Source organism: Quercus robur, chromosome 12, assembly GCF_932294415.1.
Source record: "Quercus robur chromosome 12, dhQueRobu3.1, whole genome shotgun sequence".
Taxonomy (NCBI): Eukaryota; Viridiplantae; Streptophyta; class Magnoliopsida; order Fagales; family Fagaceae; genus Quercus; species Quercus robur.
The window spans coordinates 14833778-14853374 of NC_065545.1; the positions used below are offsets into that span (position 1 = coordinate 14833778).

At 35.4% G+C, this 19597-nt stretch overlaps 1 protein-coding gene across 3 annotated transcripts; it reads right to left on the bottom strand.

Moving 5' to 3' along the window:
* Window positions 1-838: 838 nt before the first annotated feature.
* Window positions 839-4867, bottom strand: LOC126707998 (probable galacturonosyltransferase-like 7). 3 transcript variants are annotated; one of them, XM_050407789.1, is made up of 2 exons: window positions 3253-4867; window positions 839-1303 (listed from the first exon to the last, which is right to left on the bottom strand). In XM_050407789.1, exon 1 carries the CDS (start codon window positions 4341-4343, stop codon window positions 3264-3266), a length of 1080 nt encoding a protein of 359 aa, XP_050263746.1. In that variant the 5' UTR covers window positions 4344-4867; the 3' UTR covers window positions 839-1303; window positions 3253-3263. The 3 variants fall into 3 exon arrangements, with proteins under 3 accessions (XP_050263746.1, XP_050263748.1, XP_050263747.1); XM_050407791.1 differs by lacking the exon at window positions 839-1303 and adding an exon at window positions 2533-2913; XM_050407790.1 differs by lacking the exon at window positions 839-1303 and adding an exon at window positions 2533-2925.
* Between the last annotated feature and the right edge of the window lie 14730 nt (window positions 4868-19597).

Below are 19597 nucleotides of genomic sequence, written 5' to 3' on the forward strand. Positions count from 1 at the left end.
CAGATAATGTTTATCATAAGAACTGCTACATGCCAAACGTCCTCCGAGTTTGGGCACCTAGTATGCTTAGCTATTAGAATCTATCATGTTGCTCTGCTTACGTCCACTTCCATAGCACATTTTATAAGGTATATTTTCGGGTATTACACGTTCAAGCCACTTTCAAGTACAACATAGGTACATCCCACGCAAAAGGAGCAGAAAAGCTACCCTTTGATTTTGAGGTTAGGCAGGCAAGCAAGGATGTAAAATGTGGGACTCCCTAATATACAGAGATACAGCTATTTAGCTTACAATTTTGTGGTGCAGGACCAAAACCTCAAGATTAATTCAATGGCTGTTTCTAGCTGTAAGTAAAGGTTCCAAAAGGTCACACCTCTTTTTTTTTTTCAGCTAATGTGTGCTTGCCAGTTGCCCCTTTTATTTCTTTTGTTCCCTTCATCACGTGCTAAAAACAACTTCTAGATGTTCTAGACCCAGAAGCTCAAATAGGGGATATGTGATTGTGAAGCCCCACAAGAGCCCACCTTATGTTGTCTTCTTGGTGAGGTATATTAGAGATTTAATTTTGGATGCTGATTGAAAACTAAAATTAATATTAAAACTAAAATGGCAAGAATCCCATGCGATGCAGATGCAACCCTTTGATATGCAGCTTGAGACACCGACACCTCGGTTCATTCCATTGAGAACAAACTTTCTGCTTTTGCTAAACGCCAAATCCCTGTTATAGCTTACTATATGTTAGGCAAGAAATGGTTTTTGTATAATTGGTGAGCAGGACCAAATAAATCGTAAAGGGATTGTTGCCCCTACAGCTGCTGTACCACTCAGTACCTTAGTAAGATTTTATGGGTCATATCTTTATTCACCTTGAATTTGTTATCATTGCAAAAATAGTTCTTAAATAAAAAATATATCCGTGTATCTCTTATCACATACAAATGAAGCACCGATCAATTCCTTCCACATGAACAACCTACTCTCTCTCTCTCTCTCTCTCTCTCTCTCTCTCTCACCCAAAATTGTACAAATATTTGAGAGGGGAAAAGGAATCTGCTCTCTCTCTCTCACGCATAATTGCTTTATGATAGCGAATCTGAAGACAACGATCCATGAAACCTGAGTGTTCTATTTGCAAACTGATTTTTTTTTTTTTTTTTTTTAGTGACACCTACATATGCAAATCGTCGGCAATTCCAGTTTTGGGGACTACGAAACTTGTTGTGGCCAATGTGGATAAGTCGCCCGCTCCTATGCCCAATTGCCCACAACTCACTTCTAGAACCATCCAGCCAATATACTAAATGATTAAAAACAAAAGTGCATTAGTATATGATTAATAATAATTCTGACAGCAAAGCTGTCAAAGTCAGAGTGATCTTTTTTATGATTTCACCACCCATATTGTGTAGGCCCTAGATTAAAAATAATAATAATAAAGTATACAATACGTAGGCCCCAGAAACCAGTGTCGGTTGCAAAATTTATCTAAAAATTAAAACAAAGCAACCCAGCCAACCAGAGGATTGAGAAGCAGCCAAGCCCCGTATAGCTCTTTAGGACTTCGTTTTTCTTTTTTTTTTTCTTTTTTTTTTTTTTTTTTTTATTAGTCTCGAATTAGTACTCTGCCAGAACATGTTTATAAAAACTCCATAAGATCAATATAGAAGAAGCTAATCATAGTGCACAAACCTTTTTATCTTTTTTGATAAGTTAATTATAGTACAGACTGACCACATGTAAATCCCTGATTCTACGAGACTCCAGCTCACAAGCCACGTGTGATGCCAGGGCTAATGGAATCGGTCCCCTCCCCAATCCCTCACTTTGGACATTTCCTACGCTACAGTAACTCTAGGTCCCAATACCATAAAACTTCGATTGTTCAAGTCTTAACTTTATTAACAAAATTATTAGCTGCTTTTATATTTTTTATGAGTGGATATTATATACTACTATTAATATAAGCTTTACATTTATCACTTTTAGACTTTAATTTTCAAGGAAATTAAAAAATAAAAAAAAAGTCCGATGCTAAAGTGAGAATAAGAGATTGGGATTGCCAGCAAAGTGCGCAAAGGGGCATGGAAAGAAGGTAGGATATCACAAGTCTTCCGCCGCTGACACCGAAGCGCACATCTTGATCTTTCCCCACAAGCCTTGTGGAGTTGTCTAGCATTACAGCAAGCAACATTTAGATTCTTCCAATGCCTCGATACCTCTGACCCCAATTTAGCACTCTCCAAACGCCACCCACGCCACGCGTGCACTCTTAAAGACAGCCACATTAACGAAATGGACAACACAACTTAAGAAAGACCAACAATTAAACATTCATATCCTCCACTTTTTCCTTATCCACACTACACCAGCACTCTCAATAATTGTTCTTTTTCTTTCCGTTACACTCATAATTGTTCTCACTCTTCACTCTTGTTACAATTAGTTGACCATTTCCTTGTATGCTAAACAAAAATTGTAATTAAAAAAAAAAAACTGCCCCTTTATCTCTATACAAAAGTTTTCAAGTACCAATCAGATTAAGAACCCCTTTATTTTCTTATTTGACAAAACCTCATTAAATTACACAATTAAATGAATGGGGCTCATAAAAAGTAATAAAGCTCTTCATGGCTTTGAGCCAACCACACCATAGTGGTAAAGCACATTGAATGCTCATCTCCAACCCCAACAACAAATCAGTAAAGGGCAATTAAGAAAAATAAAAGAAGACAACAGCTATAAAGAGAGGAAATTCCCAAGAAACAAGAAAACGGACGGAAAAGCAGTCGGGCTGTTAAAACAATTTTATGTTTCCGAGTTGCAGAATTCAATGGATTATTAAAGTGCAACAGGGTCCTCTTCACTGTCTCTCCACTACCACGTGTATTGTCGTTTCCACTGCTAGCTCTGCTAAAACAGCTAAATAAAACCCAGTACTCTAAATTAAACACAAAACAGAGTCTATATGGATTATACAACAAATTGAATATCCCTGTTTTTTTCTTGTGCTTTTATTTCCAGACGCAGAAATAATAAAATAGAATACAAATCGCCTGAGAAATGAGTTGCTATTTATAATAATAACATTAAAAGAAAAATAAGAATCAATAAGAAAAATTGAGTAATAGAGAGGTCATAGAAGAAGAGAACACAAAATAATGGAGTAAAGTAAATTTTTAAAAAAAATTGGCAAATTAAGTTATTAAAAAAAAACAAGGGGACAAAACAGTCCTTGAGGGAATTTACCGGCGAGTAATTCATTCAGAGTGTCCGTGTAAATCGTAGCGTGCCCATTGTTCGTCGAGTTCGCACGGCTGGTTCGAGTCGAGTCTGAGCCACGGCTTGCCACTACCGGACCAATGTAGGAGGCTAACCGGACCGGGATGAAGGTCACGGCAGCTCCCTTTTACGTTATCACCGCCTAAACCGTGTTGGTTCCACCTGTGCTCGATGGGCGCCACGTGTCCAGAAAAAACCAATAGGAACGGTGGCAATGACCCGAGCTCGTAAATCCGGTGGCTTTTCTGGATCTCCATCCACTTCTCTATTTGCTCCGTGTACCCGACCCGTCTCCATCTGTCCAGATCTATCACCATCACGCCGGTGTTGAAGTAGCAAGGTTTCCGGCGAACGAATGTGGCGGTGAACCGCCGGTCCGACCAGAATCTGCCGGTGAAATACTTGGTGAAGTTGGCGTGACAGTACTCCGGAGCTCCGATTGTTCTTGAGCCTAAGCTCGTATTCCACAACTTGAAAATATTATCGACGACGATGAGATCGGAATCTAGGTATATAACTCTCCCAACACAAGGCTCAAGCAGATCAGCCAAGTAATTTCTCGCGTAATTCAAAGGCTGCTCGAGCGCTTGCCTCACCGACGTTGAGATCAAGCCCCGCACGATCTCCGGATCGAAGTAGTACACCTTGAACTTCAACAGAGGGAAAGAGGATCTCACGAGGGTTTCCAGACTCGTATCGGAGACCAAAAAATGAAAGAAAATGCTCTCCGGACAAGGCGAGTGCCTCAGAATCGAATGGACGGCGGCGATTGAGCCTCGAAGGTACTCAACGTCGAGCGTGATCGCGACGTGGACCAAATTCGGGTCGCAAACGCTGATTTTCGAGTCGACGGAGCCGCATTCATCGGCATTGGGAAATGCCGGGGCTCTTCGAAACGAAAACCGGTTGAGCGAATCTGGACGGCGCAATCGGAGGTGTTTTTCGAGGTAAGTGGATCGGATGGCCTCGGCCGGTGGATTCGACTGTAGAGAAGGAGATAAAATGATCATAAGCATTGCCGCAGTGAAAAATCCAGAGAATCTCATAATCCAAAGCATCTTCACTGTATAACTCCCTCTCCACTTCTTCTTCTTCGACTTGAAATCGAAACGCCCAGCTGGAATCGAAGTTATGAACGCTAGGGACGCTTTAAGGTCCGCCAGAGTTATTGTTGCTGTATCAAAGAAACCGATTCTCAATCAAAGAATAACCACAAAGCTGACCTTCGAATTCCGCCTTTCCTTTTTCATAATTTCTGAATCAAATTAATGGATGCCGTGGGAACAAAGCGAACTCGGAGGAGAGAGAGCACTTAGAAGAAGACGAAGAAGAAGAAGAAGAAGAAGAACCAGGGCGGAGGCGCAAGATAAAAAGGCCCAGGGCTACAATGCGCCACAGAGTGCTTTTTACTTCCCTCTTCTTCCTCGCTCTCTCTCTCTCCTCTACTGGTTGCCTTTCTCTCTATAGGAGAAGGTGATAGAAGAAGCAGTGGTACTAGTAAGGATAGAGAGAGAGAGATAGAAAGAGAGAGGAGACCTTTTACTTTTTTTTTCAGCTTTGCGTTTTCCACCATAGAAATCCACGGCCCCCAAACATAATTATATATTTAAAAAAAAAAAATCAAGGGTAATTGTACTTAAAATTAGTCAAGCATAATTATTTTAAATTAATTGGTAACTGGGTTAAATTTTTTTATTTTTTATTTTTTTTATTTGGGATTAAATTAAAAACAAATTAATGTAATGTTGTAATAAAGAATACCAATTATGGTGGCATAGAGAGGGTTATAGATAATAGAACGAAAGGACCAGCTGTCCTTGTCATATATCACAATGACTATTGCGTCCCCGGAATCGCTTCTCTCGGCGCTTGTTGCCTTTTACACGTCACATTCTCTATTCTTTTGTTTTCGGTTTATGTTTACTGGTTCAAGCTCGAAACCCATAATACACCGGTTTTGTTTTAATGATATGATCCGGAATTGAAACCCCGATTTGGCTTTCCTGCTCCAATTTTTGGATTCAAAAAGAGGAAAAGGATTAGGATTGCAATGGATAATTAACTAGTTGTCATATTTAACTTAGAGGGTGTCTTGGCTTGGGTCAATTTAGAGGTGTTAATTCGGGTTAGCGTGTCGGGTTTATGTCGTGTTGAGGTATGGGTATTCGACTAAATGGTTCAACTCTAACCCAACCCATTTAATAATCGTGTTATGATTCTTTAACCCTCACCCAACTTGTTAATAAGGCGGGTTGACCTGACCCAACCCATTTGACACGTTTAATAAACGAGTCATATTGGGTTGACACGAATGTAACACAACCCATTTCAATTTGCATAATATTAAATTTAACATTTATCTATAAATAATTTTTTTTACATCCCAAAAAGTAGTGCAAACACTTCAAGTTTACAACCCACATTCAAAATAATATAGTTCAACAAAAATATAACATTCATTTAGAAATAAGTTCTTTACACTCCAAAAGAAATGCATACACTTTAACCCAAATTCAAAATCACAAAGTTTAACAAAAATAAAATAACATAGTTCAACAAAAATATAATATCCTTGGAACTTCCCAAATGCTAAGTATCAATATTGAAAGAATTTGAGCAAACAGTAGACTAATCCTGACTATGACCACAATTATCATCCTTAGATTCTTTGTTGATGTCCAAATTCATAACATCTTCCACAAATTCATCCAATTTCATTTGTGCAAGTTCTATGCTAAAAAAAAAAAAAAAGTATTAGTAGTTCTAGGGTCGGTAAAGTTTCAATTTTCAATTTCCAATTATATCCCTTGTAAATTTTTGTAATTACTCACTTTTATTTGAAATTTAAAATATATGTTGAATATAAAGATATTTGACAAATCTAAAATAAAATAAATATTTATTTGTTATACGAGTTAAACGGGTTGACCTATTTATAACACGTTTCTTATCGTGTTGCTTTCAGGTCAACCCGTTTATGACCCAAACCCATTAAAGCCCAACCCTAATCCGAAAAAATCAGTGTCGGGTTCATGTTGTGTTCGTGGATTAGGTTGAACATTGACACTCTTAGATCAATTCAATGATTATAATTATATTACAGACTTTTATTAGAGCATTATTGTTAAAGATATCAAAAAATTTAACATTTAACATCTCAAAAACTTTATTTATTTTAACAATTTATTTTATAATACACTCAACATCAAAGATTTTATATTTTTTACCATTCTATTAATTAAAGATAATAAGAGAGAGACTGAAAAGAAGAAAAGAGGAATAGTGAAAGAGAAATAAGATATTTTAATTATAAAGTAATATTAAAATATTATTATATTTATAAGATTTGAGTTATAGTGTATTTTCATACATAGTAGTCCATTGTAGTTAAAATGCTAAAAATTTTAACACTAACACCATTACTGTAATGTGCTTTTTTTAGGATGGAATGTTAAAAAATAGCATTTTTAACTTTTGAGAGCTTTAATGTAAATGCTCTCAGAGGCCAAATGATGGACACTTGTTACGAGGCCAGATGATGAACTGTATCAAAGATAAGACAGTGAATGGGTGCTTATATGACTTTCTTTATTTTCATTGTTTTCATAATTTCTTTCATTTTGTGGTAGGTGAGTGATTATGATTCTTTTGTTTTTTTTTGTTTTTTAAGATTCTGATTAATTTATTAAGTTTCAGAAATTATCTTGAGAGTTGAGATTAATCTCCATAACCTAGTTGAAAAAAATAAATTGGAATTTCTTTGGTTGGAATATATATATATATATATATATTTTTAGGATCTGGATTAGGTCCAGTATCATGATTAGGTCCAGCGTTCAGTGACACTAGATCCATTAAGATTGTGACACGCATCCATTTTAAACACATGTCACAATTTCAACGAATCCAGTACACTGAAAATATTGGACCCAAATTACCCTACACACATATATATATATATATATATATATAAATATATAATTTAAGAATGTAACTAAATTTTTGAATTCGTGATTAATTTATATCTATAAATTACTATTTATCTAGTCTATCATTTTCTTGGCCTTTTGGAAAAGATTATTAGATTAGTGTAATTCTTGAAACTAGCTTAGCATGTAATTTGACTTTCAAATTGGTCTTAACAAAAAAATTGGCATCCTGCACTTTTGCTTCTATATTTCCGTCAGAAGTATAATGACCAATGCTTTTACTTTCTTTAAGGACCATAGCATTGAGTATAGAGGCTGTAATAACTATAATTTGGGGCTATTATAGTGGTCAACGTTGATCTATTAGTTGTATTCCAAAAAAAAAAAAATTTGATCTATCAGATTTGAGAAGACATACATTGCAAATAAATATCCTAAATTGCCAATGACATGATTCTCAAAAAAAAAAATAATGCCAATGACATAATGGGGCTGGTTAATGGCTTTCTCCAAGCCATGATTCTAAAATTATATTATTATAAGATGTCTTTAGACCATGATATGTGCTTCCTTTTTTGATAGCATTGGCCAAATCCTTAGCTTAGAGAAAAAAAAAATAAAGAGTTTGACTTACCTTCAATACTTTTTTAATTGGAATCTTCTTTTATTTTAATGAGAAACTATCATGTCACTCACTAACTAAATAAAATGTAGAGATTAAAATCTACTAACATTTATCATTGTATATTTAATACAAAAGGACATATTCAATTAAAAAAGTACAAAAGATAAGCTAAATCGAAAAATATATATAGCTCATCAACTTTTTTTTTGGGGAGGGGGGGTTGAGGGAGTTACAATCTATCGCTTATTAATTGAAATAATTGCATTTTTATTTATTTTTAATATGAACCAGATAGTTTCTCTCTCAATATCACTTTACATAAAGAATTGTTATCAAAGCAAGTTTGTGGTTTTTATGGATGGAAACAATGATAAGAAAAAAAAATTAAGTAATCAAAGGTGGCAAATTGTTTGAGAGATAATAGCTTGGGAAGACCCCAATTGAAAGCAATACCCCCCCCCCCCACTTTTTTTTATAAATACAATAAATTTTTAACCTATGAAATATGCTCAATGATAATTGCTATTTATCATTGTAGGAACAAGGGGCCTACAAATATATGTTGGGCCTTGGCCTTGGCCGAGGAGGCTTAGTGGTTTGAGGATAGATCAACGGTAAGGAAAACGTAAGATTTTGAACTTCACAAACAAGCTATGATTGTGAAAGATGGGGGAAGTAAGCCAAGGAGGAGTATTTCTTTAGCTAACAAGGTGGAGGTCAGAAAGTATATTTTGTCATACAAAATGACGTTTCAGGAAGTTCTATTGATAAGGATATGCGCTGCGAACATACAGGACAAATGGGAGTTGGGAAATATTCAAGGGAAAGCTGCTGCCACTGTATTAAATGTTCTGCAGTTAACACTCTGGCCGCATTGATGAGGAAGTGATACCTAAACAGTAGCTTTCAGCCTTACAGCTTCTCCCCAAAGACTTCAGGAAATGGTTGGTGTTACATGGATCAAGATCAACAATCTGATTTACACATGGAGGGCAAAGATAAAGAAGGGGGATAGTATAAAATAGAGGGGAACCCCTAAGATAAGAGGATCATGAAATGGAGAGAGAAACACTGTAGCAATCTAGAATTGAACTTGTAATCAAACTTGAGAATCAATATATAATAACTGATCTCAGATTGTGCCAAAGACAATTTTCTTTAGATTAAACCAATCTATCTTCATTTTCTTGTCATCTGGATCCACTTTACTTGTTGTCTAATTCATTAAAACCTATTTTTCCAACCCATTATCTACAAATTCATTGTATTAGGCTTTTTGGGCCTAAATTCATTTATCTTTTGGGCTAGAGACTCAAAATGCGTCCTTACAATCATCATACCAAAATATTAATGGGTATTTTATATAGGCGAGGTTTAAAGTTTAAGTCTCATAATTCTTATTTAACGACAAAAAACTTTACTAGTTGAGATAAGTTCCTTTCACGTGGGTGGTTGAGAAATGTAAAAATTTGTATGGGGCACAACTCCCCCTCAAGCCCATTGCTCACTAAAGCCCATCACCATGATGCCACATGTACAAAGCCTTGAGCTTGTTAGGCCTTGGGCCTTGGGTCTTGAGACATGGTGCGAGATCGTGTGTTTTATTGGGCCTATGACTTAGGCCTAGACAAACCTTGATGCCCAACCTAAGCCCAAAGACCATAATGGAGCCATTGTGACAAGAACGACAAGGGCGAAACCCTACCAGTCAACTTTGTCCTGGTCGGGGCTACAATTACTCGAGAATGTGAGACCCTAAATGCTCGACATTGCCTTAGGGTGTATCGCTGCCGAACAATTATTCTAAGGTGAGAACCAGTTTCAATGCCACTCTTATCACTCCCACTCCCAACTAAACACCCACTTAAGGATAATGGCATTGGACCTCCTTTCCCACTGACAATCCAAAATAATCATAGCCTCCCACTAATCTTGAGCTATAAATAGGAAGGGAGTATAAGGAAGAAAGGGGATTGGAAAAAAGGAAGGGAGAAAGAGGGGAGAGTATGCAAGGAGTTGCTATTAACAAAAAGAGGAACTCAAAGGGAAAACTTAGGTAAGGAAGGGAGTGTGTTAGGTCTCCAAATCAGAAACTACCCATAGTAGGAAATCCAAAAACCACAATATAAATAGGTTGGGAGCCCAAATATTAGACCAGCCCATTGGCTTCGTTTTGGGTGCGCACAAAAATGATATTAGGAATCTTCTAAAAAGGTTGCTTGTGTACAATTGCCCAACATGTTAACTTTACTCACTAAAAAACCATAAGTAATTGCTCTTTTAATAGTTATATACTAACTTTATTTGAGATTTTAATATATATATATATATATTAGCGGTAATTCCAAAATGCCCTGAAACGGTATGCCGAAATTAGTTGATACAAAAATATTTTAATTCCAATAGATTAACCGAAACATGTTCCGACACGATATTCATAATATTGAAGATAACTATAACCCACTAATTAAGAACTTAATATGACATATAAGAATACCACTAAATCAAAAAGTTAAAAACTGTGGGTTTCAATATGATTATGTTATATAAATTCCTTGACTTTTAAATTTTCTCCATATGATACTTTCGATCATCAATGCTACCCAACAATCCCACCTCACATGCATATCATTGCCTTTCTATAACGTTCAAGAATGCTCTATGGCCACGAAAGAGTCTTACTAACTCCCCATTACCAAAGGGCTTTCCCCCATCACCACGTGTCATAATTTTACACTCATCATTAGGAACCTTGTACATTTATATACCCATGGGAACCTTATGCTCCTTATTTAATCTCTGTCATTGGTAATGCAATTTTGTTGGGTCTTTTTTTGACATCACATGTACGTTCTTCTTACGTAATGCATACTTATCTACGGCTCTGTGTGCACACATCCCATCTACACTCCAACTGCAAAAAGGATTGATGGCTTAAAGATTATGTTTAAGAAGCAATTTTTAATTAACTCAACCGACAACATTTATTACTCATTTTCTTTTATCTAATATCATTGAGAATACAAGTAGTTTGTTTCCAAAACTGTTTTTTGGATTTAAAAATAAGAAGTGGTTGGCCTCACTTAATCGCAACTTGCTAGCAATTTTTTAAAGAAGTAAATTATACTCTCTCTCTCTCATGTGCATGCACATTATATTCACTCCAACAACAAAAGAGAGCAATGCCTAACATTATGTTTTAAGAGGTAAGTTTAGTAATTTCAACTGATTAAATTTCTCGTCATCGATTAAAGACATGAGATTGAATTCTTACTTTACTAAAATGAAATTCATTAAGTATATTTGATATTTTGACTACTGTCATATGTTCTCTTAAAACGTATATAAATGTACAATAAATAATCCAAACTACATGTTTCTCCAAAAAAAAAAAAAAATCCAAACTACATTTTAATTGTATTCCAATTTTATAGTTTATGCAAATTCACACGCTATTTTAATTATACTTTGATTGCGTGTCAATTATGGTTGTGTTTGGATAGAACTTATTTTGCTGAAATTGAAAATTGAAAACTGAAAACACTGTAGCAAAATAATTTTTAAATATGTGAATAGTGCTGTGAGACCCATTTTTAATGAAAAAATTGATAAAAAATGAAATTTGTGGGTCCGTGAACAGTGCATATATGCACTGTTCACGACAGAAAGTCCACTTTTGCGGTTACTGTTCGTTGAACAGTAACCGCAAATTATGGGTGTGTTTGGATAGAACTTATTTTGCTGAAACTGAAAATTGAAAACTGAAAACACTGTAGCAAAATAATTTTTAAATATGTGAATAGTGCTGTGGGACCCATTTTTAATGAAAAAATTGATAAAAAATGAAATTTGTGGGTTCGTGAACAGTGCATATATGCACTGTTCACGGCAGAAAGTCCACTTTTGCGGTTACTGTTCGTTGAACAGTAACCGCAATACTCAAAACGCGTGAAAACAAAAAAAAAAAAAAAAAAAAAAAAAGAGAAAAGAAAGAAGAGGAAAACGCAGCAAACGCAGGTTCAGTTGAATCCAAACATACACTATATTTCATGCAAATTTACGTTTCTAATATATATATATAATTATGTGATAATGTATGTAAATTTAAAAAGTATAAGAGATTCAATTTGAATTTATTATATAATACTTTGAATGTGTACTATATATTACTTTTTAATTATTAAGTAGAATAGTAATATAATATACACTCCTGTACGTACATGGGTTAAAGAAGAATAACTTTAAGATGTCAATTACTTTGATCAATAAAAAATATGAACCGTCGCAAAGTAGAAATAAGATCAAATCATACTATAGTATTGAGTACTTTAAAACTCTAAAAGTACGTATCTAGTTTATTCAACAAATACATAATTAGCAGTATCGTTAAGCTCATAAGACATACATTACCCATCATGATCCTCTGCCGGTAGAACCATGACCTACCTTAGTGGTACAGCACGGCATGTTCTTTCTCTTATCCCATTATTATGTCAACTAAAAAAAAACAGAGTAAAAAGCAACCAAAAAAACAAAAAAAAAAACACAGAAGCAACAGTGACTCGTATCTAATTTAGCTGTACAATTATTACTAATTAAGGATATTTCTAAGACAAGACATGAGGGCCAATTATTTCTAAATTGACAATTTTGGGGCCCTCAGAATCTATGGGACCCATCTGCCCCATGTTTTGTCATTTAGCACAATTTACAACATGTATAATAATCTAACACAATATTATATTATTAATTTAATTAATAATTATTACTACACAAAAATCGAGAGAAGTGGAAAAAGGCTGTACATGAAGAAACAAAAATCCAGGTTCATCATCAGATCGACCAGAGCCTCTGAAGGTGGTTCAGGACAGTGGTGTAGAGTGTAGAGCCGGTGTGGTTGAGTCAAACCATGGGGGTTCGAGCCACGTGGAGTGATCTGTGGCCAGTGATGTCAATTCGCATTTAGGAGGTGCACTCGTACGGTGCTCCTGCGAAACACAGTCACAGCTGTGCTATGCATTGTTTTGATTATACTTGGTGAAACGTGTGCCTCGATTGGTACGATTTTACAGACCGTACACCTAAACCTTTCACTCGACCAGCCTGGCTTCCACTATCAATAATCTGGATCGGGTTTTGGTTTCATGGGTTTTCATGATATCTAACCCGTGAGCCGTTACCCGTTAGTCTCACACTTTCACTTTTATTTTATTTTATTAATTTATAAAGAGAGGCAAATTATAGATAATATGATAGATAGATTATCGGAGAAGACGTCATTATTATTAAATCATTACCTAAACCTTTACTTTCACTTTTATGATCGATAGAAAAAATAAATACGATGGTACTATTATTATTATTGTCGTCATCCCCTGGTCATAAAAAGATGATACATATTGAATGTAATTATGGTTGTCAAAATTATGATTTAGAAGGTAAGATCACACGATTTTACAATCTTACTTCAACATAATATTTAGGATTGCACTAAGAATGGAATTCAACAAAAATATAAATTTTTGGTTTTTTATTTTAATTTTTTTATGAGATAAATTTTTGGTTTTGATGAAGTTTTAATGGTTTTTATTTTTTTATGTTGTGATAATATGACTTTTTATTCTTAATATTCATCTTGTTTTTGGATTTCATATTGTAGTTAGCTAGTTTCCATTTGCTAACTTATTTTGGATTTTAAACTTGAAACTTAGAAGTTGAAAAATATTTTGGTACTTGGTTGCTAATTAAATATTTGTTGAACATTTTAGATATCTTAGGTTAAAACTTAAATATATTTGTTTCGTTAGTATAGACATAGCAATGTATGACATGCAAATTACATCATACAATGCAATTAATTTTTTATTTTATTTTTTAATTTTTATGGATGAATTCATAATTTATGTGATTATTCAATATACAATGTTACTATCACTGCGTTTTTTACTTTAAATATGAAAATAGATAAGATCTTGCAATCCACGATCCAATCCAATGATCCACGATTTCACCTATCTTCCACGATCTTACGCAGGATCCTAATCTTCGATAACCTTGGATGTAATGGTAGGATGTCTTAGTCAGTAACCATATGAGGAAAGTAATTATTAAAATACAAATTGCCGTCAGTGGCGGCTTTAGGAATTTTGTTGGGGGAGGTCATTAAGAAACTTAAATTAAACAAAATTTAATAAAAATAGAACTTGAATATATTGAGTTACCGATATACAAAAAAACAAATACATGAAATTTTACAATTTTCATTTACAAGTTTTCATATTTTAAAATAATTACAAAATAGTTTATTATCAATTGTCATTATTAATTGTTGATGTGAGTAAGTGAGACCATTTTATTTTGTTAAGTTTGTATAATATTTTTATGAAGTTGTCATTATCTATTTATCATTGTTTTTATAGAAATATTTTAAACTAAATGACAAAACTCAACCCATTGACACTATATTAAATTGGCCCATACAACCACATTCATTCATGCATAAATAATTCAATAAGTGCCTACTTAACTAATCAAATACTTGAACAATTACTAATTTTACTAATTTTTTTCTTGAATCACTAAGTAGTTTTTGGTTATTAAATTATATAAAGTTATATTATATATAACAAACATTCACACACATCACAATTCACAAGAATAACATTATAAAAAATAAAAACAACACACACAATCGGTATTAGACACACACTCACATACATATAATATAAATTTATATTAAAGAGAGATATTCACTACTCACAAACACTCTTTTTACTCTAAGAGACACATGTGATCTATGTTGTTGTTGGTTAATTCTAGGATGGGCTAATTCGTGTGTTGTTTGGTGTTGGGTTGGAATAGTATGTGGTCAAGCTACGGTGTGCAAGATTTAAGCTCGGATGTACAAACATATTTTTAAGGGTAAATTATATTAATATAAAAATTATATATATATATATATATATATATATTAAAAAAAAAGTCAATTGAACCCCCTAAGCATAAAGCAACATTGCCCCTAAATGCTGTTACATCGGAGAGTAGAGAAATAAAAATGAAAAAAATCTTCAATTTGATTGCAACCTTTCTTAGCAAAAGTATTTTCACATTTAGTTACCTTCCTAAAGTTTATTGGGTTAAAGAACGATAAACTTGATTAGTATATTTTGGCCAGTCTGAATTCTTGAAAGTTAATTACATCCATTGCATCTATATTTTCTCAAGGCTTTATTTGGTTAGGATGGAAAAACAAGATAATAGAAAATATTTTAGTTTTCTATTAAATGTGTTTTGGTAGAAATGATGGAAAAGTGGAATGATTTAAGCCCACAATTTTAATTGCCTTTTAGAGTATGTGTAGGACTACGTAAAACAATTTGTGTACAATAAGCTTAGCTCATGTGGTAATAATTGTAATAATTTCTTTTTGTTGAGGCCATTTGTGAGAAAGAAAGCCAAATAACAAGGGCAACAAAGAATTGACAAAGCAGACAGCAAAACCATTAAGCCCAAGCAGCAGGAATAATGGATCACAGGCCTAAGAAATAAACAAATGGGTCTTGAAGAAGCAAGTGGGCTCAAAGAAGCCCGGAAATAAAGAAATAGCATCCCATAGGCAGTGTATGAGGTAGAAAAGTGAGAAATGGCTGTCGCAGGCCCAAGGTAATGCAAACTAAGAAAGTAAGAGGTTTATGGCAGGCTCATAAATCCCAAGGATGAGAACAAGGTTATTGGGTCAGAGAAGCCCAATGAAGTTAGTAAAAAGCCCATGGGAGTGTGGAATTAGCAAAAGGGCCGAGGAAGCCCAAAGAAAGCAAACAGGCCAAGGATGCCCAAAGGGACAGAGGAGCCCATAAGTAAAAGCAAAACAGTAGTCATGCCAAGCCACTAAGAGAAGGAATAAACGGCTGGCCCAAAAGAGGCCCAGCAGGATTAAGTTATTACAACAAGAATAACAGTACGACATTGTAAGAAACAAAGGAAACCAATGAATGGGCCAAAAAAATGTAAGGTCCATCATCAGACAAAGCTCAGCTCTTGAATGGAGTGGGAAAACAAAGAACAGCCAACATAAGAGGTCAAAAAATACGGACGGCGAGCCTCCAGACCACTGCAGACGAATGGACAATAGGCAAGTTTTGGACATATATGGAATGAAGGCACGCGCAAGGCCTAGGCACTACCAGCCTTTACCCAGCCAATACAAAGCATGGTGAGGTCGGGGGGTCAAAGGATCAGAAGACATGGTTTGGTGGTGGGGAGAAGGGAAAAATCTATTTTTATGGTTCCGGCTCAGGCTCTTTCGAGGAGGTGTCCTGCTGGGATGGCTTACTACTTAAAAGAGGTAAGTTGAGTTGGAATCATTAGGTGCATGCCATGAGGGATAGGGAGAGAGAAATAACCCAGACTGTGGCAGGAAAGGGTGTCACGGCAGACTAACAAACAAAATACTCTTCCTTGTCTGGCGATGGGAGGGCGACACACAGACGGAACAGTAATGGTCGGCCAGTACACCCAGACCCAACAAAGAGAATTAAGGGTTAAAACAGTAAAATCAGGTCACGGCAGGCACTATAAAAGGAGGGTCTTGTCGTGAACAGGGGACAGGAGGAACGAAACTTAGAGAAGAAGATAGAAAACTTAAAAGAGAATAGAAAAGGAAAACATAGTGAGAAGAAAGAAAGAAATAGTGAGAGTTAGAAAGGTGGGCATGCACCGATAGATCAATCCCTTCTCTCCCTCATGAAACTCGGCCCTCTGTAAGAAAAAACTTGAAAGTATCTACGCAGAAAACCACTCAGGCCCGTTTCCCTTAGGACTGTTAACCTCTACGGTAGGATTCTTTCCTGAGAGATTGACTGCTTTGAGGAGGGACGTTCTCCCCTTTGTGGTTCTACTCCTGCAGATTGAATTTTCGATCGAATTCCTCCAGTATTCCGATTGACCCGTGAACATTTGATGTTTCTTTGTTATTTTTTTTTCCCTCTCTTCCGTAAAAGGAAAACAAATAACGTGTTATTGTAATTGATGTTAAGGGCTATTTGGTCATTTCACCATTTAAGTGGCTAGATATTTTCTTGTTATTCTATTATTATTATGTCTATCTGCCTTGAAACAGTTCTGCCTGCCGTGAACACGTTCTTGGTAGACTTGGCTTAGTTTGCGCACAAGTCGGACCACCTTAAGTTGAACCTGGACCAGTCCCGACTTTCTTATCCATAAAACTTGGGCTTAGTGCAGTAGGAGGCAGCCTAATACCACTAGCACAGCCCACCCCCTTACACCTTTTAACTTCACATTCACTTTTTCCCCCTCTTTTCTCTCTATTTTGGGGAGATTATATTTTGTAGGCGAGGTGTATATATATATTCTGACCAAATAATGTGTGAACATTTATTTTCTCCATCCCTTTTCTATCCTTCCCCTTTTTACCCCAACCAAAGATAGCATAAATGTTGTTGTCATTGAGCATTCGTATCTGGAATCTTCAAACTATTCTATTTTACCATCTCAAAACTTATTTTATTATTTATACCATACCATTTTACAATACTCCCAACATCCCAACATTTATTTTTCTATTCAATTCATTAAAATAATATAACTACCCAATAAAATAATACTAATACAATCTCTCTCCCACCCTTCTCCTCCATTAGTGTTTATCTCTTTCTCATTGTCTCTCTCTTTCAGCGACCCATCACCACCATGAAATAACCCATCAGATACAAACCCACCAACCCATACCACCCAATCAGATACAAACTCCCATCGATACAAATCCATTAGATATAAACCCACTAATATATATTCATATTTTTAAGCATATTATATATAATTGCCAGATTTACCAAAAAAAAAAAAAAACCCACCAATACAAACTCACCGATACAAACCCATTAGATTAACCCACCATCACGACCACCCCAAACCCACCGACCCAAACCCACGTTGCCACTATCAAGACCACCCCAAGTCGCCGCCATTGATCACCGTCCCAGACCCACACTGCCACCGTCGAGACCACCCCACGTTGCCCGCCATCAATCACTAACCCAGACCCATCTTGACATCAATCATTGACCCAGCTTCGGTGGCATGCTTTGATCGAGAGAGAATCAGAGAGGGAGTGAGAACTAAGATGAAGAAAGAGAGAGAGAGAAAAAAAAAAAGAGGAAGAAAATTGAGTGGATGAGAGAGAGAGAGAGAAATATAAAACTTATGCAAGATGCTATAGTACCATCATAAAAGTAAGACGGTATTGTAGCAGTATTAGAAATTTTTTTTACAATTCTAAGTGTTTAGAGCATCTGTAACAGATGTTCCATAAAAATGCCATTTTGACACACCAAAAGCCTACTTTATTATTTTACCACATCATTTTACAATATTCAATTTATCAGATGTTTTATCATTCAATTCTATACATTAAAATAATATATTATCTCCTCCCTATTATCATCAACAACAGTAACAACATCAACGTCGATCAACAACAACAACAACAACACCAACAAATTCCAAATTCAAAAACCTCAACAAAAGAGGAAAAAAAAAAAAAAAAACTCAACCAACCAACAAACCAAAGATGAAAAAACGCCAACCCAAACTCAACCAATGATCGGCCTAAAACCCCAGCCCAACCGACCCAAAACCTTGACCAACAACCCACACAACGCCGACCCAAAACCCACATTGAAACCCATCCCAAATCTCACACCCACAACCCAATTAAGAGAGATTTGAAGGTTGGCGGTGAGGGCTGTGGATGTCGGCGACGAGGGTTGGAGCATGAGGCGGCGAGATCGGCAGCGAGGACTAGAGAATGAGGCGGCGAGGACTGGAGAGTGATCTTAAGCAACTTTCTTGAGTAGGGAGGAGAAGGAAGAGATAGAAAGTGACAGAGAGAAGAAATGAGATAGAGTCGATGGAGAGAGAGATATCTGTGGAAGAGGAGAGAGAAAAACGTAATAAAATAATAATATTTGATTTTGCAATTGTTGTTCTTACCGTCTTATATTTGAGACGGCACTGTAACAATGTGGCATAATTTTTGAGATTTAGAACATTTGATAATGCTTTGTTTTTGTGTTTGGTGTGCCAAATATTTGGCATTTGGCACATCTATTGTGGATGCTCTTATAATTCCAAATGGTGGAGGTTTTTGAGAGACAAATGCTAAATAGAGGCAACATATGGCATTTAGCATTCCCATTGTGAATGCTCTTTTATGTCATATAGAATTCCCACTTGAGTTGTGACACCGATGACTTCTAGAGAAACCCCTTATCTAGATTCTATTATTGTTCCTTATGATAGATCACCTTCGACCTTTCCTAGATTGTTCAAGTATGCATCCGATGCATATATGTGACCCAGCCCTACAACGACTTTGTCTATTTGACTAGGTTAGGATAACTATCCAAGCCCACTAGTCCATTAATTTGTTCATGCTTGATGCATCCTACCATGCACCCAACCATTCCTTTTATTATTTTTTAAAGTACTGTTGGGTAATACAATTAAATTAATTAATCATGAATTACAAGATTAATTACAAAAAATGTATAGTTTAAGAAAAGAAGGAAAAGAAAAACATTTCCAATGATCTTATAGTTATCATGAATTACCTATAATTAATCTTAATTCTACAAGAGTCAAATGGGATCATTAGTAAAATATAATCTAATACTTGGTTACTAGGACAACTTCACATCAAAATCCGTACAATTATACTATGTTTGGGACATATACGAAA

What these genes read in the sequence shown, in the direction of transcription:
- LOC126707998 (XM_050407789.1), bottom strand. Translation starts at nt 4,343, where the DNA reads ATGCTTTGGATTATGAGATTCTCTGGATTTTTCACTGCGGCAATGCTT.